The following is a 23,285-nucleotide window of genomic DNA, read 5'->3' on the forward strand; positions in this document are numbered from 1 at the left end:
ATGTACGTAGAAAAAATTTAAAAGATTTCACCTTCCTTAATTACTTAGTACGTTTCCTTATGATACGCATATGCATTAGAAACATGTACCTGTACGAAGCATTACAACACTCGCTAAAACGGAGCAAGGCCCACGCAATTAGGTTTCTCTTTATTGAAATGAATACCTCCGTTGAACCAAATTCTTGTCTGCCAGTGGCAGAGACGTGCGGTAATGCATTCCATCAACGCATCGAACACAGACGCCGACGAAGGCCGAGGGCGCCCGGTCTGTTATTTCGGTGCATTCATTCAACGTGGCGTCCTCGTGTAATGCCTTCGCCTTTGATGCGTCACATTCATTCTGTTTCTAAATAAACAATCGGCTGCTTACATGAATTCACTTAATAAATTGCAAATATAACATCAGAAACTTTGAGTTCTTGTCCGTTTAAATTGCTGTGAGTCATTCAAGACGATATTTGGTACTTGGCCATCGACCCATTTCCGTTGCCACACTCTCTAACATGTCTAAATGTGCTTGTAGATTAATTTAACTACTGTTTAGACGCTATTTAAACTTAACTACGCAGTTACAGCAACATTAAGAAGACATAATACCGTCTTAATAACCGCTTGATTGAGCCTAATTTACGCTTAAGAAAGTCAAAAACCAACTTACATGTTTCTATTTTGTGATAAATTGGTGCGGCCTGTGTTAAGAAATGTAACCTTTAGGGCGCGTTCCATTATGTCGTAACGTTTTATTTTCTGTTCCCATATCACGACTATCTGTCGTGGACGTTTATTTTATCGTTGAACAACTGTCGTGTCTAGCTGTTTCCACTAGAACGTGACGACAGTTTATCAGTTCACGGCAGCCGCCTTATCGTTTGCACGACAGAATCGTTCGAAATTCCGATTATCTGTCGTCATATTTTTATTGACCTTTTATTTATCGTCAGACAACTGTCGTTCTAGCTCTTCCCATTGTCACTACAATCTGCCGTCGTTACGACACAAAAGTCGTGGACGACAGTTAATCTTTGTTGTACTATGTGAACAACTTCATTTAAATATACAGGCCACGATACTTTAAACTGCGCGACTATCTGTCGTCACGACGTAATGGGAACGCGCCCTAAGGTTATTAGTCTTCGGTGACACATTGCAAGATCTAAACAATGATCTACATTACATACATAGGTTACACGAAGAAAAAAATAAGTTATCGATTCATAAGGACAAATTCATAAGAACAATGATAAACGCGTTCAGTAAATAAATACGAAGACATAATTCTTATTATGCAGATAAAATTCAGACCGCTTGTTTCATATTGCGTAACGATTAACGAATAAATGTTCATAATACATGATATGTAAATATTATTTAGGTAAGTATAAGAGTAAGTATATTGGGATATAGCGTGTTGCTTGTACGTATTTGACAAGATAATAAAATCAGTAGTGACCATGGGTCCTGTAAAGGGAAAGAGAGAGAAAGGAAGAGAGAGAGGGGGGGAGAGAAAGAGAGGGGGGAGAGAGGGAAAGAGAGAGAGAGAATGCTACTTTACATGAAAGCGAAAACGCGTTTTGAATCAATTTTTTTCTCACTCATTCACAAAAAAAAGTATTTTTTCAAATCTTTTCAGATAGACTAAAGGGTAAGTAATAAGTTAATTGTGAAATGAACCTGTATTTTGCAAAAGTGACAGAGATATTGGCTTACAGAAATAGTTTATATCCCTTTACACAAAAAATGGAAATGTATAAAATGGTTAAAGTAGAGTTTATCTAAAGAAATCAAAAAGTTATCAAAAAGTGATCAAAGTAAAAGAGTACCGTTTTACACAAATTCACGCTCTTAAAATTGTTTGCGGGTATCGATACAACATATTTTTTACCGCTTTACACAATATTAGGCCGGTATTATAAAACAAAATATGTATAGTTTCATCTCTTTACACCGACACTCTTTTGTTCATACAAGTAAAAGTAGACGTTAACCATAATTAAAATATACGATTTGCGAATGTCGCTATTGCTTGTGAGATAAATTAAAAAAAAACCATTTTGAACAAATCACTTGCAAATTTTTGCTAACATTAATCCCTTTGCACAATCGTTATCTTCGCAGCCAATGATCGCATAACCACAAGTGTCAAAACAAACGATGTAGCATTACGAAAAACACGCATCAAAATCCACATTTTGGATAAACCCGAGTTAAACCGTTTTACACCGGAGGTACAGAAATATAGATCCGAAAAATTAATTTCATTTGCATTAGAATATTATGAGGGTCAATCAACTTTTAAGTGTCCTGGTTCATGAAATTTTTAATTTTAATTTGATTGAAGATTTTAATACACATTATTATTTTATACGCTAGGTAATTCATTCTTTTATAGGATTCCGCGATTAGCAGTGCACTTATCGTCAAAAAAAATATAATTTTTGACTTAAAAATCCGAAGGTACCCAATAGCATCTGTCCCCTGTACCACTAGTTGAATATATTTTTTAATCATGTAAACTTTATTTAAAATTAAAACCAACACTTCAGTTTTATGAAATATGTAATAGATTATAACTTTTTATATTTGTTGGAGCGGTATGTTACATAACTTCAGAAATATCACCATTAACAGTGTCTCTTGGACAACGATTGTCCTATCACTCAGTGGAATTATTCACTAAAATAGTAAATCGAACATTATTTGTTATAAAAAAATAACAAACAAATTTTTTTCATACTTTGCTATTTATCTCTTAAAGCTTACTGAAAATTTTTGTGCTTTATAAAAAAAAAGATGGATAATGTTATTGTTAAACATGGGGACAATCGGGTTGTCCAATAGACATGTTTGGTTGTCCAAAGGAAATATTAACTTCTAATGCTAATTATTAACTTCTAATTTTGTGTTATTTCAAATGAATATTGATAAGGAACAAAAAGAAAAATTTACGTTAAAAATTAATACAAACCAAAGTACGACTTGCATAAAATAATAATAGAAGTTTTTAAGTGCTTAAGAAGCAATCAACATCCTTAAAACAATTAGTCTTATAATCAACTACACAACTTAGAGTAAGCAAAGAACGCTTTGAGATTTTAATAAACAGTCTCGTTAAAACTATCACTACGGAAAACATTGTGCGCAATAGTCCATTGCAATGAAGAAGCAATTAGACATGAAACAATAAACTTGTCAAACAAAATAATAACAGACTTTTTAACAGAACAATAAGAAGCAATGAAATCAACGCTATCAATAATATTAAAACTAACTTCGAAGATAATCAACGTCGCTAAAAACAATAATAATTTAAATAACTTACTCTACGCAAACTAAACTTTGCAGTCTTTAAAAAACAGTCACATTGATACAATCATTACGGACTACTATATCCAGGTACTGAAGTTTAATAATAACATTTACTTAAAAATCTATCATAGTTCTTTTTTCTTATGCATAATAGAGATCAATAGGTGTACGTTAAGAAACTTATTTTTCAAAAACATTAATATTATTTAAAAATTTATAGTAATCAACCCCTCTTTTGGCTTGTACTTCTGGACAATCAAGTTTCCTAATTATATCTTCATACGCTATGTATGATACATCTTTCTCATCTGTAACAAACAGTTTTCCGCCTTTTACGCACTTCAAGAATACCACTTTGATTTCGCCGTCCTCTTCAATGTCGCTTTGTGCAATGCATGCATACGTATGGAACGATCGACTAAAATCACAGCTTCATTTGAACGGATCTCATCAACACTTTGTCGAAAATTCCTGTACTGGGTTTTCATATTAAAAACATGTTTCTTTAGAGTTTTCATTTCTTCTTCAAAATCCCTTACCTTGTTTTCTACTGTGTCTTCCATCAGTTTTTTTACGTTCTTGACAGTTTTCATTTTTGTCCCTTCTTTCAGGTAGGTTTCCATTTCTCTCACCCACTCAAACCATTGTACGAGGGTGAATCAAATATAAACGGTAATTTTACTGTTGACTGTACCAAATACGTTCGGACCTGATGTGGCGGTGTTGTTGTTGTTGTTTTGTTTAATAGGAGTGGGGGTAACAGCTTACCTCGCAGCAGTGTTGTGTTCTGCCGTCAGTACAGCCATGACCGAGCAAGAGGTACATCCATCTGTTGCGCAACGCATCGTCATAAAATTTTTAGCAAATGAAGATGTTAAACCTTCGGAAATTTTTACTCGTTTGCGGGCACAGTTTGGGGACACTACTCTGTCTCAGAATCGAGTGTATACGTGGGCCAGAGAATTTCGGGATGGACGAGAACGTGTGGAAAACGAAAGTCACCGTCGACGCCCAAGGTCAAGTCTTACAGATGAAAACATTAGTGCCGTTCGAGAGCTTATTGAAGGTGATCGCCGGTTAACTGTTCAAGAAATCTCGTCGGAAATTGGTATCAGCTACGGGAGTGTTCAGTCTGCAATCACAGACCACCTTGGCTTCCGAAAGATTAGTGCTCGATGGGTTCCGAGGTTGTTGACCGGAAATCAAAAACAGGTCAGGTCGGTGATCGCTGGGAGACTTCTGCATCGATTTCAAGAAGAAGGTGAAGATTTTTTGAGGCGCATCGTCACATGTGATGAGACGTGGGTCCACCATTACACTCCCGAATCGAAAATGGCAAGTAAGGAGTGGCGAAGGAAGGATGAAGGCTGCCCAGTGAAAGCCAAAACTCGTCTCTCAGACGAAAAAGTTCTTGCAACAATTTTTTTTGACTCAAGGGGAGTTCTACTCATTGATTTTCTTCACGATCAACGAACAGTGAATGCAGCTTACTACTGCCAGGTCCTACAGTCGGCAAAAACCAGTTACCGGAACAAAAGAAGAGGTGTGCCCATTAGAGATGTCATCCTTCTCCATGACAACGCAAGGCCTCACACCGCATTGTTGACAAGGGATAAATTGGAAGAAATGGGCTGGGAAACTCTCGAACACCCTCCTTACAGTCCAGACTTGTCCCCTTGCGACTACTTTTTGTTTGCGCCCTTGAAAGAATCACTTGGAGGAAAACGATTTGAAAGCAATGACGATGTCGAGAAGCACGTGCGCGATTGGTTGACAACTCGCCCTCAATCTTTTTATGAAGAAGGAATATTCAAGCTTCCAAATCGGTGGCAGAAGTGTGTAGATAATGCAGGAGACTATATTGAAAAATGTTGAAGGTATAGTTTTTGTATAATATTATTCAATAAATATAATTTTAAAAATTACCGTTTATATTTGATTCACCTAATATTTTATCTTTAACAGCATCTACGTTTATTTTGATTTTTTTATTCTTACAGTCTTCACAAATCCCTAACATGCAATCATGTTTATTAATGTCACAGTTTCCAAAATCAGTGTACTTAGGTTAGTGCTATCGATTACTTTTCTATTTTTTAAAGCTTTTATTTTAACTGCTGCATTTGTGTGTGTTCTACAGAGACACATATCCCTGCCATCCACAGTTGGTCTAACTATATAGAAGGGTCGATGTTTAGTGAAATAGTAGTAGGAACATTTGATATCCGGATTCTCGGACCTAAACGCTTTAAATAGGTTTTTCATGGAGTCCAAGAGGAACCGTTTCTGTGCTTTCTCTTTGCTTTTGGTAACGGTCTCTTTTTTGCCGGCAGTATTTCTTGACACATCATCTCTTTGGAAAAAACATGCTATCTTATTTTTCAGGACCGTATTTCCACTGCATGCACTTTTAGTTGTTCTCATTCTTCCTTGTAAACCTAAACCCTCTTTTATGATTTTATTCTTTTCAGATGCATTTATGTCTTTAAAAATATTTTTCAATATTGTTTTCTCTTTTCGGATTTTAATTTTTTTATATCTTTCTCTAATGGTATTTGTTAAAGTTTTATATTTGTTGTGGTATCCTTCAGTACTTATACCTGCATTTATTTCTTCTGACTCTTTTTCTTTAATCTTACGTATTTCTTTTTCCTTGCGAGCAGCTCTCTTTTTATATTTTTCATATTTTTTCTTCCACATCTGAGCTTCGCTTAGTAATCGTAAGTTTTCTTTATATAATTTAGTTCTATCTCGACGAACCCTTTTTCTTCCGTTTTCTTTATTTTTATGATTTGAAAACACATCGGGACTTGGAAGCGGAGTGGGTACATTTAGGGCTAGGGGTATATTTATTTCCTGCAGAATGGACGGGGAGCTTGGAGGTGTAACGGCAAGTACGTTTTCAATTGTTTTAATTCGTTTTCTTTGTTCTTGTTTTCGCAATTTCCAAATAGTCCTGCAATGTTTTTGTTCGCTCGGCTGCATATTTGAAATCAATTTTTTGTTCTTATGATAGCTTTCTCTCTTTCTTCTTTTTCGTTCAGCATATTTTTCTGGCCCGCTTTGAGTTTTTCTCTATAGCGTCTCGATTTTTCTTTTTCAGACATTCCCATTCTATAAAATAAATAACAAAAATCATATACAACAACTATTTTAAACATGTAAAGCCAGGAAAATTAATAAAATTTGTAGTTTTATTATACAAAGAATCAAACTGCACGAATTGGTCCTACGGAAAACCAATCATGTCCCATGGACAACCAATTTGGTTGTCCAGACGACAGGTTGTCCAAGGGACTTTTTTTAAAATTTAAGCTACCTGAGCAAGAAGTGAGGTTTTGTGTCTTTTATATCACTCTTACAATAAAATCAAGAGTAAATACAATCTGTTGCACTATAATTTAATATAATATAACAATCTATTTACCTATTTCTTGTGGTGGTCCGGGGGACACGCAATAAACACACCCACGTTCGAACTCGGACCTCGATCAACTGACGCCACGGTTTCGCCGAAATTAAGATGGCGACTAAGTCTATTCGCTTACTGGTATAAATAGCTTTTTGTCATTATAGCTATCGCGCCATCTCTGTATTGTTGCTAGAACTTTTTACCGGTTGTCCGATAGACTTAAGCCACGTAAGATTTTACGGGGACAAAAACTTAATGCAAAAAAATCCTAAAATGGATAAAATAAAAAATATCGATACGTTTTTTTGACAACAGTTATAATCATAATGTTTAAATATGTAATTACAAATACCTGCTGGATATTGATTTTTTTCGTGGCATGAAATACCATGGTGCGACTTTACTTGGGGACAAACGTTAATACTATGGATCGAAGTTTTGGGTCACTCGGACAACCATTAAATAATGGATAAATTTGAATATTTAGTAAAGATTTTGGTTAATGATATATTTATTTTAGTATTCATTTTAAGAAAACTATACATAAAACAATTATAGTTTTAAAGAATTCTTGTTAGTGGTCTCACTTTGTCTGGGACACAATGAGTTGGTCGTCGGACAAGTAAAAGTTGATTGACCCATGAACACCTTGTTTTTCTTTTTTTTGTCAACTAACAGGATACGCAAGTTCATTGAAAATTTCAAAACAAAAAAAAATTAAATGTATAAAATAACGACAAAGAACTCTTATTCTTTCGACGCTACAAACCAACTACAAACTGTTTAAATTACAATAATCATTAATACGAATAATAATCATTAATACCTATTGAAGTAATATACCTAAACCAGTTTATTCCTATACATTTGGTGATTAGATAGTTTTAAAAATAGTTATTTTGATTTACATCGTTATCGACTATGTCCCCAATGATTGGAATGTCGGTGTGCTTCTCAACACGTGAATACGATTTCATAACATAAACCTCTTGCCTTATTTATAGTTACAAACGACCGTTAATTATTCAGAAACTTATTTTACGATTAAATTGTTGTATTTAATAATATTTATGATTTTTCTCATCATAGTTAACAAGTCTTTAATTTCGTGATATTTATCTGCGCTGATTGCTGCGCTGCGACTCTTTGCGATGCTGCTTTCTCGATTTCGAAATAATGTCGCATTAAAAATTAGAGAATGGAAAAAAAATAGTTTCCATAGTCTAAGCATTAAAGAGTCTAGTATATAGAAAATGTCACAAAAATCTCTATTGTCTGTAAGTGGCTCAAAAGTTCTGCTCTAAAGCCAACAATAATAAGAAATTTCTTAGAGGATGGAAAAAAAAACGAAATTTGTACAAAAGGTGTTAAATCTGTCGTGCTTGAAATAATTAAAAGTAACAATACACATCCCCGGAAAAAAATGAGGTGCTAAAATTATGTCTTAATCAAAAGTAAAATTGATGTCAATTTGCCCGATCTACTGCGTCCGACCACTCGTTGCATGTTAATCGCTGGTTGTTGATAATGTTGATTTATCCCCGTTGTGAGATTCTAAGTATACCAAAATTATTTGTAATATACGTCCGCCATGTTTTTTTTCTAAATTTCTAAAGACGTCTTTTCTAGCACGAGAGTAGGATCCAATATTATGCGCGAACTTAATTGACAGTTTATTGTATGTTTCGTACTTTTGCTGTCGCGTTGTTGTATTACCAAATCAATGGCTTTTCAAAATAAGATCTAAGTTTCTGCATAGAACCTGGCATTGTACTTTATACCTTTTTTATTAAGTTTGCACTTTCGAAACTTGAAAAGTGTAGTTTGACTTATTTTTACCCATCTGACTTTACGAGTTTAGGGTTTAAGACTATTTAATTATACAAGCCAGAATTATAAGTAATATATAAATAATTGTCTCTTTTAATTTATGATGTCATGGCAACGTAAGAGTACACCACCTAATTAATGAAAGCACTTAGTGGCTTTAATGATAAACAGGAATAATTTAAGAAGATAAATAATTTAATAATAGTTTTATTCAATATAATATTTGCGAAAACAAGATTATAAACTAAATAAGTATAAAAAAAGTCGGTATTAAGTAAGGAAATAATGAAATACATAACTGGATCAGTAGTTACTGAATATAAGTGTTCCTTACCTCAGTCTTCATTATTCGATGTCGTGCTAATTTAACGACGGCAAAATTTCCCTTGCCGATGGTCCTTTCGATGTCATAAAAGCCCACCCTAATAGGGGTTTTCGCTGGACGATCGCGTTCCGCCATTGTTTGATTTATCACCAAAATGTTTCACAGAATAAAATCACCTCATCAATCCTAGGACTTCTAGTGTTACAGTGACATAATACAAGTTCCATTACAATACTACTATAGGTAGTGACACTGTTTGTCTAGCCATTGCCAATCACATACTTAAAGCAAACTACAGATTACACAGTATCTAAACGTCACATAGTATCACTTGGTAACTCGCATTAAATTACAAAATTCTGGAGCTCTGGTAAACCACTCAAAAACCTTTTGTTATCTCCATAAAGTAAATCGAATAAGTCATAAGGTTCGATTTTTACAAAAACGCACAGTTATAAAGAGTTTAAGGGAAACTAAAGCAATCTAGCACTTCGGTTTAATCAAATAACAACAAGGTATTTGTGTACAAAATTATTTACAGTATAAAATCCCGCAGAGGCGGTGTGCGCGATGTACGATCAGAGCACATAATATCACCACAACCGCCTCACCGGCTGTCAACCGGGTACTGAACTCGAGTACTCGAGCCATACCTGCCGCCGCGCGGCACGCGCGCTCTTTCAGCCGCCATGTTGCTTCTCCGTGACGTCAGCACCAGCGCACTATGCCCTACAAACGTATACTCCACAGAAATGTGTACATAACCTTTATCCTTTGTCGACGTAATCAGTCAGCAGTTTTTAACAAGACGGAAAAGCCTACGCGTGTGTTTGTTTTTAAGATTTATATATAGATTACTACTGAACTTGTCACAGAATAAATACTGTTAGTGATAGTAATGCCGATGCCGTCACTCATTTCTGTTGGTCTGGCATTAGACCACAGAGGGGGTCTTGCTACACGTTTCGCTACGACCGACTTTGCGCTACGTTAAGAGCTACGCTACAACCGTCTTTTACGGGACTGTAATCTTTCCCTTTTTTGTAAAATACAGTAAAAAGCACCTTAATGGGTATTATTATTTATTATAAAATCAATTAAACGTAGGAATATCAAAAACCTTTGAATAACGATGACGATGAGTGACGTAGCAATCGGACATCTTATAAGAATCTCTGGTCAAATAAGTATTCTAACATAATCGTATAGGATTTCCCTAAAATTTAGTGTGCCATAAGCCGAAATTTTCTGTACTACCACTTTATTTTAGTCGTTTCCACTTCTTGCGCTTCTCTTTTTATTATGTTTTAAAAATACCCGCGACTGTGTATGGTGTGGCTAGTTTTTTAATCCGTGATCCAAGTCATTGAAAAATTTCCATTTTTTTAAAGCATATTTTCCAGAAAAAGAAATATTTTCCGGATATTTTTCCAATATTTTCTCTATTTTTCCATATTTGACGTTGGCACTTGCCAAAATTGGAAGTTACTGAACGAAAACGATGGAACCAACCACAATTGGTGGTGGTGTGGTTATTGAAGATTTTTTCGCTGTTGTGAAATATATAAAAACCTCGTTTTATTAATTCTATATGAGTTTATTTTATAATTCATGCTAAATAAAACTTCAAAAGATATTTCTAAACGTAGAACATGATATGAGTCTCCCAAATTATTTTTTCCAATTTTTCGGGAATGTTTCCGGAAAAATTTCCCCTATTTAAAAGTTTAAGTAAATTACCCATTGACTTACAAATAAAATTACCTAACAATTACGTGTAGCTCTCCACATCACAAATTGGCAAAAAATATCATAATTTGAATGCAACCGTAGCGCCTGCCAAAAATGCCAAAATCATATATTTTTTTACATATGGTAACATTGTATTCTTTGCAATGTGATTGTGGAAGGCCCTTGGACTTTTCGTAAATTTGTAATATTTTCAATAGGTATTTTCATAATTCTTGTTTAGAATTCTGTTATTTTGTTAATAAAATTCTATTCTAAAATAAGGACGCACATAAGTACTGTCAGATCACTTTATTGCGAAGTAATACTTTTGTACCAAGATGTCGGTGATACTCATCTACAATTTTGACAAGAAAAAGATGCTTGTATAATCGTGAAGAAGCATTGCGGAATTTATATGAGCTTATACCTGTGTGGATGTGTAAATACTATAGATAGAACTTCGTCAATATGAATCAAGTTGCCGACGAGAACGAACTGAATGTCATGTGCAGTAAAAAAAGTACGAACTCGAAAAACAAAAACAATAAAAAGGCCAAAGATCTTTCTGATACGTCTGAGGATATGAGCATATTGGAACAGACGAAGCTGACTGAAGCATTAGCCAATACTCTTCATATTAACAACATCAACAATAGTTTAACAAATGGGTCGAACGATCACGCGAGTGATGACAGTCCTATTAACTCCTGTCCTGTTGGTCAGTCCGAAGCACAAGGGAAAGAATCCTGTGAGGTCGCAAACTGTGTAAATAGTGTACAGTGTAGTGATACTGCTAGAAATTGTGAGAGCACCACGACGACCTCCCCTGGAGCGCAGCTCAGCCATGACTGTGGGGCTATCTCGAATAACCTCGAAAATATCCTCGACACGCAAGAACAATCGCCACAAGATGATATCGATATAATATCCTATGAATCAGAACTTCAAATGCCAGAAATAATGAGACTTATACAGAAAGATTTGTCTGAACCTTACTCTATCTATACATATAGATATTTTATACACAATTGGCCTAAGCTTTGTTTTTTGGCATCGCACAAAGGGAAGTGCATTGGTGCCATTGTTTGTAAGTTAGATATGCATCGGCAGGTGGTGAAAAGAGGCTACATAGCCATGTTAGCCGTTGACGAAAAATACAGGAAGAGAAAGATCGGTTCTAGACTTGTTCGGAAAGCAATACAGGTGATGTCATATTTAACTTCAGTTTCTTTGCCGCAGTATAAAATAAAACAAGTAACCACACGTAACCACAAAAAATGATAACTGAAAACACATATTTTTTTACATTAACACAAAAATGACTAGGAAAAAAACATGTGGTGTAGTTTATATAAATAATTTAGATTTTTTTTCAAATGCAGTGGTGTCCCCTGATTCAATGACCCCAATAGCTTTCGAGGCGCTCCTAGGACACTTCAGCACCACTGAGGGGTGGTAGGGCCCACTTTGGGAAACTATGGTCTAGATCCTCACCTTGTTGCCAGCAGGAAGTGATTGTACAAAATGCATCTCACAAATAATTAAGTTATTAATTTAATGCTAATAAATATAATTGAGGAGCCTCAGCACAGAAACTGAAAAGTCACATTTTGACTTGTTCATCTTTGTAAATGCTAAATCTGCTATAAAATTTGTTTCAAATGCACAGATCCAAATACAAATCCTTTCATGACACTAGACAAAATTAGAACCAAAATTGTTAAATGTAGTAATTTCAAATGCACTAGATAGTTTTCTTGTTAGTATTGTCTAGTTAGTTTTGACAGAACTAACTTCTGGTCACGATCCAAACATTGATATCAAAATTTAGTACCAGCTCCACTAACTACTTGAAGGTCTTAAATTGTTACCAACTTCTAAGTTCTTGAATGTTAAAATTTTTCAGTTTGTATTAAATATATTTTTTCTCTTTTCAGGCTATGATAAATGACAATGCGGATGAGGTGGTGTTAGAAACTGAAATCACAAACAAACCAGCTCTGAAGCTTTATGAGAATTTAGGTTTTGTTCGTGACAAGCGTCTATTTCGTTATTACCTAAATGGCGTAGATGCGTTGCGATTGAAGTTGTGGCTAAGGTGAAATAAGTAGCTAACTAATGAGAAATTCTCAATGTTGTGTTATATATTTGTTGAGGCTGATCGGCCTCCAGCTTACACTACAAATACTATTATAAATAAAATGAAACTATGTACTGTTGTTGAAATGGTATAACCTTCTATTGAATCTGCCATGTGAATTTTAGCCAAATGTTTAGTTTGTTTCAATTATTTTAGTCATGTGATATGTTTTATTTACCTAATTTATGTGTTGAAATTTGTTACATAGTGAAAATGTTTTTTCCAATTTCTTTTTATATTTCAATCCTAAGATAAAAATATCTCAACTAAAATACACAACCTTGATGAATTAACTGTAGTTAATTAATTTTTCATCTGTCCATCACTCTTATCCTTATAAATCAAGTTTGCAATAAAACAGTTTTTACGCTTACTTATGGTTTATTATATCCTAAATCCAGTTTCAAAATGTGAAAGTAGCGGTATTCGTTGAAGCTCCGTCATAAATAAATGTGTTATGTACAGGTTTGTACTGTTTAGTGACAATTTTAATTGCCTCATGGGCAACACAACCACCCAGAAAAGCAGACACACTGTGTAACTCAGCACCTCCATACCTACACATTTCATGAATAAATTCATCTTTGGGAAAAGGAAAACATTGTATATCAGTAAGTAGTTTGGAGACACATGCTTTCAGCTGAGCTATGTCACCTTCTAGCTCCAGATCACCTGGGGCTCTGCAGTGTTCAGACTTGAAGATCTCCGCAGCACGGAGCACAATGTATTGAACCATCATGATATCTGGTTCTTCTAAATGTCGAGATACATATGAAGCCACAGCACTACCCATCTGGTGTTCAGTGGCTATATTGGAACCCTTGATCACATGCAAATCATGAGAATGTCTGCAGAACAACTTGACATCAGCTTCACTTATGCTATCACAGTGCAATTGAGCTACAATTTCTTGCACCTTCCTATAAACTGCCTCGGCATCAAGAGCAGCTTGAGTCCTGTATATGTTCTGTAATTTTACAAAGTAGTCTGTAGATGAGGTCATGTCAGGTAAGACTCCTTTCACAGGAAGTTTTCCTTTTCCTTCACCTTCAACAAAACCTCTCAGAGCAGAGCACATGATCCAAAATTGTGAACTTTCTTTAGTCAAATTAGTAGCTGAAGTACTGTAAATGAGATCCTTGATTTTTAATGGCAGATATGTGGGAATCAAAGCTGTGTTCACTGCTTTTGTAGCTTCTTCAAAGTTTTCCTCATTAATTGGGATGCCATTCTCATCCTTTCTGATAAAATCCTGAATAATGTCTTTGATTTCATTTTTTTCTTTTCTGCTCATTGGCCAACTGCTATTATTTTTGATTTGCCACTTTTGAACAGCCTTATATATAATGATAAGCCATGGGATATGACCGTGATCCTTCAAATCAATTGTATCAATGTCAAAACTGTCAATATATGCTGCAAGGGCAGGAAATGGGGTGTCCAGCCGTAAATCGACTTGTTCATTGTCTGGGTGCGTTTCTATCACAGCATGTTCTTTCACTTGTATTCTAAACGATCCTAGGAAGCCTACTGATCTGCAGAAAATAAATGGTACATTGATATCCCACAAATGTTGGGATAAATCTATAACAGTCTTCTCGCCAATACTTGTTGCTATGACTACACTGAAACTCTTGAAGAAATCTGGATTCTCTTGGAGTATCTGGTCCGGCGATACCTGCACAGCATGACCTTGCACTGCCGAGTTTAATTCTAGAATTAGGCGAAGCGCTTCTGATCCTCGGTTGAGGCCTTTGCTTGAGCATTCCAGGAAAAAGTTACTTCCAATGTCTTGGTCAGTTGCTTCGTTAGCGTCTACGATAGTAACTGCTCCGACCCCTGGGAGAACTATAGATTTAAGGATTTCAGTACCAAGAGCCGTTGCATTTATTAGGCAAATATGGCCGTTCTCAAGAGCTGCTTGCCCGTGGTCACCCCATAAACGAAGTTGCCGGTCATATTGTTTATTCTTTTCACTTTGTTCAGGCGATTTTGGCGACGGAGAAGCCATTGTTCATATATTCAACGAATCTTGCCGTAATTATAAACACTATTATACTAAAATAAACCGTAGAAAACTAATAAACGAGAATTTGAGGCAAATCAGCTATTGATTTTGTTCACATTCACAGGTTATTGTAGACCACTCAGACCACTTTTTGCTATTGACTTTTTGTTATTTTGACACGATGGTTGACAGCAGCAACATTTTTTTTTTATAAATTTACCATTCACTCTCAGATTTTGCCAATCAGACACAGTCAGACAATTTTTAATCATAGCAGTGGCGCAGTGGTTGTGTAGAATAAATAAATTCGAGCAGAAACATTAAAAAAGTTGATTGTCAATTTGTTGATTTGACATTTTTGGAGAAAGATTATCTCCATGAAATTTAATTTAAAAAGTGAAATGATATGGGATTATTTTGACACGAATGTGCATGGAAATGAATTTACAAACCCTATTTCAGGATTTTAATCCTAGGTAGCCATTTTTGGTAGTCCTTTTCGTGCGTTATAAGATAATATTTCGATCCTTGTCAATGTTGTTTGTTTTTTGCAGCAAATTCGTCGTACACAGTTGTTTACTGGTTTTCACAGCTCTGTTAGCTTTAAAGTTGGACGAGGCCATATCATGGTCGTACTGGGCTGTGTTTACACCCATATGGGTGTGGAAATTCCTCGTTGTTTTGGGTGCTACAGTGGGGACGTATGTTTGGTGGCAGTACCCCCACTTCAGGTTCGTACCCTTGTGTGAATTAATCTTTACCCATAACGTAATAAGTCATTGAAATTGTTACGTTTTTTTTATCTAAAAATAACCACAAAGTAAAACTGAACAGTGTCTTATTATAAGCTCCATACTCCAGTTTGACTTCAAGGGATCTCTTTAGCCATTTTTTTCCTTCTGGCTTCATTAATCAATTCTTATTAATTTATAATAATTCAGTGGATGTAAATTCTGCTGGTATTTATACTAATAGTATTTTTTTTTGCATTAATATAATCCAACGTACATAGGTACAGTAAGAAAGTAGCAAGGAACTGGAACATATGACAGCTGGTACTTCAAAAAGAATAAATGCTATTATTATTTTTTAATGAATACACTACAGCTCTAGGAGCTGAGGCATGATATTAGCTATTTTTATACACTAATAAAAGTTATACTTTTTCAATCAATTTCTAATCCAAAAATGTTAAGAAAAAATGTTTACGGTATTAAAAATTTAACAGTTGAAAGTTTTGGCAATGACAATTTTTGATGAAATGAAAGTTTGGCAATAACCTTGCCTCATTCTAATGCTGAAGTGGACAGGTTTCTTCTGTCATGAGCATTATTAAAAATAAACAGAAATAGAGTGAGCTTGCTTTTAAAATCAATATTAAGGATCCAATATTTTCTGAATAAAAATAAAAAGATATGTGCGACTTACTCAATCCCAGTTATCATCTTAAAAGTATTAGGAAAAACAAAAGAACTAGAAAAAATATCCAAAATATCACTCACATATAATATTATTGAGTTCTTAGGTTTTCGCGATTGTTACACATAGGAAATGAAACTATTTTTCCTGATTTAAATTGCGTATATTTGTTTTTTCAAACAATGATGATATTTTTTGGATTCATAATTAGTAAAGTAGTTTAGCTAGCCACTTTTGGCTATTTTTTTCCAGAATTAATCTCTTAGCATCTAGCAATTTTTTACTTAGGTTTAGCTATTTCCTCCCAAGGTGGCAATGCTGGATGCAGTGTAGTGATATCACTGCACTTGTGTGTTGTTAGTTTTCAAGATGTGCATACTGGTGGCATAAATGTTCAAACTTGCAGTTATCAAATCGTAATACCTTAAATATGTCATGATTCTTCTAAGAACAAGGTCTGCTGTGTCCCACAATTAAAAATATTCAAATTTAATAAACTAAAATACTGACATCGAACTGTTTTTAGAATTTACAGGATTTTTTTGATTATGAAAATAATAATGCATACACACTCATAGCCCCGCACTAGGAAAACCCTATATCGCGGGTGCCATGGATACACACATAGACAACCACAAATTACACTCAAACTCACTAGAGAAATAAATGTAGGTCATAAACATATTTCTCCCGGCCCGGGATTCGAATCCGGGATCTGAGCATGTCAGTCCAGCATGGTAGCCATTTGGCCATGGAGGCAGTTTTATTTTGTTACAATAGTTAATGTACTTGATGAAGTAAGTTAAGTTGCAGAGTCTTTGCGGGTTTTATGTTGGAGCATGTAATAACTTTAAGACCTTTTCTATACCACATACTCGTAATGCAATAAACAATACAACTAACTATCACACTCTAGTAACATTACTAAAATTTCAGGTTAGAAGGCGAAGCATACATCCACTACAAAGCAATGCTAATAAGTTTGGCCATCCACTTGATCTTGCTCATGTTTGAGCTGCTGGTCTGTGATCAGATGACTTCAGGGCGCCATGTGTGGATCTTAGTCTTCATCCCGCTTATCTTCATTAGCATTGTCTCTATTGCCATTTGCATATGGTCTGTAAAGCACGATAGGAGTTATGAGGTATGTATTATTTCTAAATAAAACTATTTTTTTGGATCAGGGAATCTACTTCCGTTCTCCGTCTGACGTCCATCCAAAACAATTACTGTTAAATAAGTAATACTCGACGCATGATGCGAATGAAGCATCATACTTGACATTGTTTGTGTATTTTGATTTGGTCAAGTATTCTGCCATGGTATGCTAGAAGACGTAGGTTCGAATATGGCCGGATCGAAGGAATTTTTTCTGAGTGTTCGATCTTTGTATTAATAATTATAACAAACTAGTGGCGTAATATCACAAAAACTTATTGAATGTCAATTCAATAAAAATTTAAAATACAGTGAATAGCGACATCTCTCGCCAGGGCCGGTAGCTGTAAATGTATCTAGGTGATAAAACCACTAAACTATCTGGGTGATAAAACTTTCATAGATTTCTCATAGATGGCGCTACGACTAAAAAGTCAACTTCAACTTCAACTTTTGTGTCTATGGCTCCGTCGTTTTGCGCGACGATTTTGCCAATGTCAGGGTTGAGAGATATGTGTAGCAGTAGTGAGACAGATTGCCGGTTATTAAAATACTTCGGCGGTTTTTATTCACAATGACGGTTATTAATACACTGTTTATAACAGTGTATTTTTTTAATTCTATGTATTCAAATGTAACTTGTCCCACCTGTCACAAAATGGTGTCCCGATCGTCACAATTTAACACATCAAATGTTAAACTCCAAAATTAAAGTAACTGTTACATCTAGTAAACATCGTAAAAACTCGAATCCATGAAAATACAAACATTTATTCAAAGTAAAAACGTTTAGAAGTGTGTCCCACCCATCGCTGTCACGGGTGGGACACACTTTCAAATCTTAATATTTACATTCCTATTTACGTGCGCAATGCCCAACCAAGACAAAATAATAACTTAAACTTTACAAAAGCAAATGCCAATAGATTGCATATTTATTGGTTAAAATAAAAATATATATGTTTCATTGTGACGGGTGGGACTTGAAATTTGTACTTATTGAAACTACAATAACTCCTCACCACATTCCCAAAAATCTACTTTTTTTGGATTGTGCCCTTATATTACTAAGGGTGCGATGTGTACTTCTATGCAATCACTTATCACTGTTTTAAAATTCGTAAATGCATTTTCTTCGACAGTAATAACTTTTTTAGAAAGACTCATAAATAACCGCGAAAATTGTTGCTAACATTATAGGAAAAAAATGCTTAAACGCTTTACTATAGATGACAGCCTTATGACTGCGTTAATGAAGACAAAAATACAATAATTGTACATGTCCGAAAAATCTCATTTATTTCTAATGATTTGATTTATTGGGCGTATTCTAGTCATACAATTAAAACCAAATTGTGTAATTTATTTTTTTGAACCACGGTGTCATTTTCAATGTTCAACTACTGGGTTATGGTTTTTTATGATGACTCAAATAATTATTTTGTCATTTAGCCGCTTTTTCGTCCGCCCTTTCGTCGCTCAATCGTGTATTTATTTGTTTTTTAAAATCAGCTGAGTCAGTTGTGACCATTGGACCTGTAAAATACGTTGTCTTGTTTCTTATAGCATAACATTATCACCCCATTTATACATCACACTGCTGGACACGGGTCGTCTCTTTAGGAGAGGGTCCACCACGCTGGCCCAATAAGGGTTGGGGACTTCACAAGTTTTCCAAGGTTATCAACATTTTTTGATGTGCCGGTTTCATCACATCATCAAAACAAATATGCATGATTTAAATCCAAAAAAAAAAGTTTAATTTCCAACGGTTAGCTTAAGAAGCTTAAGAACTCACGTAAGTCAAATACATAAATTTAAATTGCAAATGTATTACTTTGCAGTTGGAGTTATTTTGCGCCGTAAATATCCTCCAGTTTATATTCCTAGCTTTGAAACTGGATGGCTTTATCCAATGGTCGTGGGAGGTTGTGTTTGTACCGCTCTGGATACTTATGTGCCTCAGTCTAGTGGGTAAGTATCTTGGACGACTTTCATATGATGAATTAAAAAGTTTCTGATATGTATTTTGTTTCCTGTATGCTCCAATTTTAAACACTGGGAAACTGACAGATCAGAATGTAGGGACAACGTACTATGGTGTGGTATGGTGTAACGGGCTGGTGTTCGCAACTCCATGTCCAGGCGCCTATTTTGCGTGTGGTGGGTGCAAGGTCTTTCCTACTCGTGCGACTCAAGCTCCTCCAACAATCCAGCACCCTCCTAGGTTTGTTGAAAACTTCGGGGAGCGACCTCAGCACTCCAAGATATTTCGCCCTGTAGTGCGTTACGCCTCAGCATTGCAATAGAATGTGCGTGGCCTCTCCCTCCATGCAAGCTCTGCATAGAGGGCTGTCCGTGATACCTAGATTGAAAAGGCGTTTATTGTGTGAACAATGACACGTTATAATGCGCAGCATTTTCCTTTTGACCTTGAGAAAGGGGAGAGCTTCCTACATACATACCTCCGTGAGTGCTTGGCGGCATTCATGGATAATCCCCTTGGTGTAATAAGGCCACAGTTGCAAAATGACAACTTTTCAGTAGAGGCTTAAAGATACTACAAACGAAATTGTCGATAATTTTTTTATACTTAAATAGGAGTGTTATATACAATTTTCATTATTTACTTGCTCGTAAAAAGTGTCATGACATGCAGGGAAAGTCGGCCGGAATGGCCTTACACACGGGCATTTTCATTACATTATCGCCCTAAGGGGTAATGGATTTTTTATTTAATTGCACTTTACTTCTCATATATGTATGTATACGTCAAAATTAAACAAAAACTTTTTAAGCACGAAAAATTTGAATGTGTTTCGTTATTATCTTGAAGTACATAAAGAAAAAAAAAACATTTGCATTTTAACTATATTTTGCTAAATTAGTTTTTTAATTCTAATTGTGCAGTATTTTTAGTCTTTCGAAAATATTTATTTTATATCTAATACAACAAGACTATATGCGTTTTTGCCTTTTACAACATTTTAGTTCCAGTTGTTTTATCTATGAAAGAATATGTAGCTAGCCATTTGTAAAAAAAAAACAAATACTCCGCCATTTTCGAAATCCGTAATCGTATTGTGAAGCGATATTTATTCATACAAGATATAAATTAACATTGTATTTATTTCCTCGCAAATGTGATGAAAAACATTGTATGTAGCACGGGCGGTGAAAAAATATAAACTCGACTCATTAAAGCCCTCAGCCTTCGTCTTCGGGCTTATAATGGTCTCTCATTAGTAATTACATAGTTGCTGCTCTTAATACACAATATACTATTGTTTTATGGAATTATTTTTATGACTTTCTTGTGATGGATGACAGCACTTTCATGTATAATCACATGTGGCTTTCTTATACCAAAGGGTATGAAATACTGAATAGTAATTCATTATATTATGGAAACCAAACCTAAGTGTAAGGTGGCTTACAATGTTGTAGCATCGCCACTGCTTATAGGATTATACCACCATCTCCAGGCATTAGGAAGAAAGACAAATATACTCTTGTTCTATTTTCCAGGGGTGTTATACAGTATCATATTTGCTGGCATACTGTTGCGTACACCGGAGGTGAACATACAGCAGCGTCGCACCAGCTTCAATTCAGCACTGGCATACACGTTCACTGTCATACCTATTCTAGCATTTCAGGTACGTGTTTCACTTGCCAAAAGTGATTTGCAAACTATTTTCTCTTTTCGTTCACTTTTTACCGTTTAAAATAATGCCTACGTTCCATAAAAACAGGGGTGACATATACCTATGTTCCACTGAACATTAATACGGTAAATTTATATTATTATTTACCACTTCCATCGTCTTGTGTCCCCTCGCCGGTGGAAAAGGACTTTAATTTGCCTTTTTGTCCCGTTTTTCTTTTACTCTGCAGTTTCGATATAAGAAATACAACTTTAAATAAACTGTTTGATAGGCCTGTGGCCAGTGTGTGTCCTTTTCAACTTTTTACCTGACTTTAATTGTTATATTATACATCCAAGTTTTACGAATCGTATTACATTAATTGCACTATTAGATTGGCATCGTTCATGTGAAAACTGGTGCTTTGTATTTACAGGTACTATTGACAAATAAACTGGACGACGGAATATCACTGTCGTACACCGTGGTCGTGAGTCCACTCTTTGTCAGTTATGGGACGCTCATCATTATGTCCTTCAGTTCGAAAGGAGGGAATAAATGTAAGTAATTTATGTACTACTGCTTTTTAGGTTATATCATTTGGATTTTACCAAGTCGAGAGTCAGTAAGTACTTACGAAGCAAGCTCAATTCCTCACTTCGTATTTAGTTTACACTAGGTCGACAGGTCGACTCCGCTTGTCAGGTGGTAACCTACCCAGTATAGACACTGACTCGTTTGACGACTATAATTAGACTAGGTGTAATCACTGAAAATTTGAGCTCATTTTCAATCTCTGTGCGTAAACGTGTTTTTATAAAGATTTGGTGATGATATACGCCATGATCGCGTGTTTACACTAAGTCGATAAGTCGCAGTCGAAGGCGGCAACTTACGCAGTGTTAACACTGAGTCGTTTAACGACTAGTCCGCTGCCGAAGTTGACCCAGTCGACTAAGTGTAATCACTGGAAATACTGAAACATTCAATAATAAGCGTTATGAAAACGCTGAAAATTTCAGCTCATTTTGGATCTCTGTTTGTAGGCTTGTTTTCATAAGGATTTGGTGACGATAATGATGATACGCCATGATGGCGTGTTTACACTAAGCTTTTTACTTTTTTTACTACTAAACCTTGTCGAAGGAAGGCACAGTCGACTCTGAGGTTTACACGGAGTCGAATGCTGCTTCTGGCGAAATTCTAATTAAATTTCATAATAAATGTTAAATGATTTTTTTAAATCGAGTATGTAGGGCGATACACAAATTCACGAATTGACAGAACTTTGCTTTATTTTTAACGGCCTGGATAAATGTCTTTTATAGATTCCCAATGACAGTCGTCTGACCTGGGGCCTTACCATAAACTCTTATTACGATTCAGTTTAGGACCTAAAATGAATTGTTGTGAGACAGCGCTACTTGAAGTGTATATCACCATCCCGCTTTTTTGGCGTTACGAACCTATACTGAACTGTAATAAGAGTTCATGGTAAAGCCCTTGGTCTGACAGCTTATCTTTTCTTTTTAAGTTACTAAATACGTTATGTTTAGTCCTACAGAAAAGTATTATTAATAACTAAGTAAAAATAAACTAGTTATTAAGTTACGTCCCCGGTCACGTGACCGTATAGTGAACATACGCGCCTACTGTTCCACGACGATGTCCGCCAATATCAAGTTTTAAATAAATGTTGTGGAGCTTATATTTGTATTTTGCTTTCAGGGTGGTTTGGCATAAGGAAAGATTTCTGCCATTTCCTACTGTCGGTATTCCCGTTACTCCAGGAATACGCAAACATCGCGTATAATAATAACGTAAATCGAGGCTCCAATGTAATACCTACGGAGCCACCCGTCAATCAGGAGCCTTATAGAGACGAGGAGGTCAAAACCGTCAAAGAGAGTAAAAAAGGAGTCAAGAATCAGAAGAAAAATGAAGCTATGAAACCAGTTGTACCTATAACGAGTATAGACATGCCAGACTGATATGCTGGACTCATGAAATCGATGATATTAACGTGTGTTCACTTGTTTATATTAGTTTCGTTTTAGTGGGATTTATTTTACAGATGTTATTGGAAGTTTAATATTGTTTTATCACGTTTTGCCTATAATCCAGTGGGACCGCTAATAATTTTATTTCCGTATAGATGGTACTTAGTTATGAAATCATTTCGATGATTTGTTACTGGGTGTAAACCCAATGTCACTTAAAGATGAAGCCGTTGCGTTGACCTATGATAATGGATAGAGCCCAATGGCGCTTAAAGATGAAATCGTTGCGTTGACCTATGTTAATGGG

General features: G+C 35.4%; 4 protein-coding genes across 4 annotated transcripts in view; 2 read left to right on the forward strand and 2 right to left on the reverse strand.

Moving 5' to 3' along the window:
• Nucleotides 1-9,498, reverse strand: part of LOC113238316 (serine/threonine-protein kinase SIK2) — a 135,571-nt gene extending 126,073 nt beyond the window's left edge. Inside the window, exon 1 of the mRNA XM_026475154.1 lies at nt 8,885-9,498. Within this exon, the coding sequence (XP_026330939.1) occupies nt 8,885-9,010 (126 nt within the window). The 5' untranslated portion in view covers nt 9,011-9,498. The remainder of the gene's footprint in view (nt 1-8,884) is intronic.
• A 1,289-nt stretch (nt 9,499-10,787) lies between these two features.
• LOC113238132 (N-alpha-acetyltransferase 30-like) lies at nt 10,788-13,098 on the forward strand. The gene is made up of 2 exons (XM_026474869.1): nt 10,788-11,809; nt 12,544-13,098. Exons 1-2 carry the CDS (start codon nt 11,075-11,077, stop codon nt 12,706-12,708), a joined length of 900 nt encoding a protein of 299 aa, XP_026330654.1. The 5' UTR covers nt 10,788-11,074; the 3' UTR covers nt 12,709-13,098.
• Nucleotides 13,099-13,114: 16 nt separating this feature from the next.
• On the reverse strand, nt 13,115-14,896 carry LOC113238131 (NEDD8-activating enzyme E1 regulatory subunit). The gene has a single exon (XM_026474868.1). The coding sequence runs from the start codon at nt 14,755-14,757 to the stop codon at nt 13,150-13,152; it is 1,608 nt and encodes a 535-aa protein (XP_026330653.1). The 5' UTR covers nt 14,758-14,896; the 3' UTR covers nt 13,115-13,149.
• Nucleotides 14,897-15,180: 284 nt separating this feature from the next.
• Nucleotides 15,181-23,267, forward strand: LOC113238258 (transmembrane protein 185A). Its single transcript, XM_026475066.1, has 7 exons — nt 15,181-15,230; nt 15,309-15,485; nt 17,110-17,317; nt 19,176-19,305; nt 20,860-20,990; nt 21,415-21,538; nt 22,707-23,267. The coding sequence occupies exons 1-7, from the start codon at nt 15,181-15,183 to the stop codon at nt 22,967-22,969; spliced, it is 1,083 nt and encodes a 360-aa protein (XP_026330851.1). The 3' UTR covers nt 22,970-23,267.
• The last annotated feature ends 18 nt before the right edge of the window (nt 23,268-23,285 follow it).

The sequence above is a fragment of the Hyposmocoma kahamanoa genome, unplaced genomic scaffold, assembly GCF_003589595.1.
Source record: "Hyposmocoma kahamanoa isolate Upper Pololo Valley unplaced genomic scaffold, ASM358959v1 95, whole genome shotgun sequence".
Lineage (NCBI taxonomy): Eukaryota > Metazoa > Arthropoda > Insecta > Lepidoptera > Cosmopterigidae > Hyposmocoma > Hyposmocoma kahamanoa.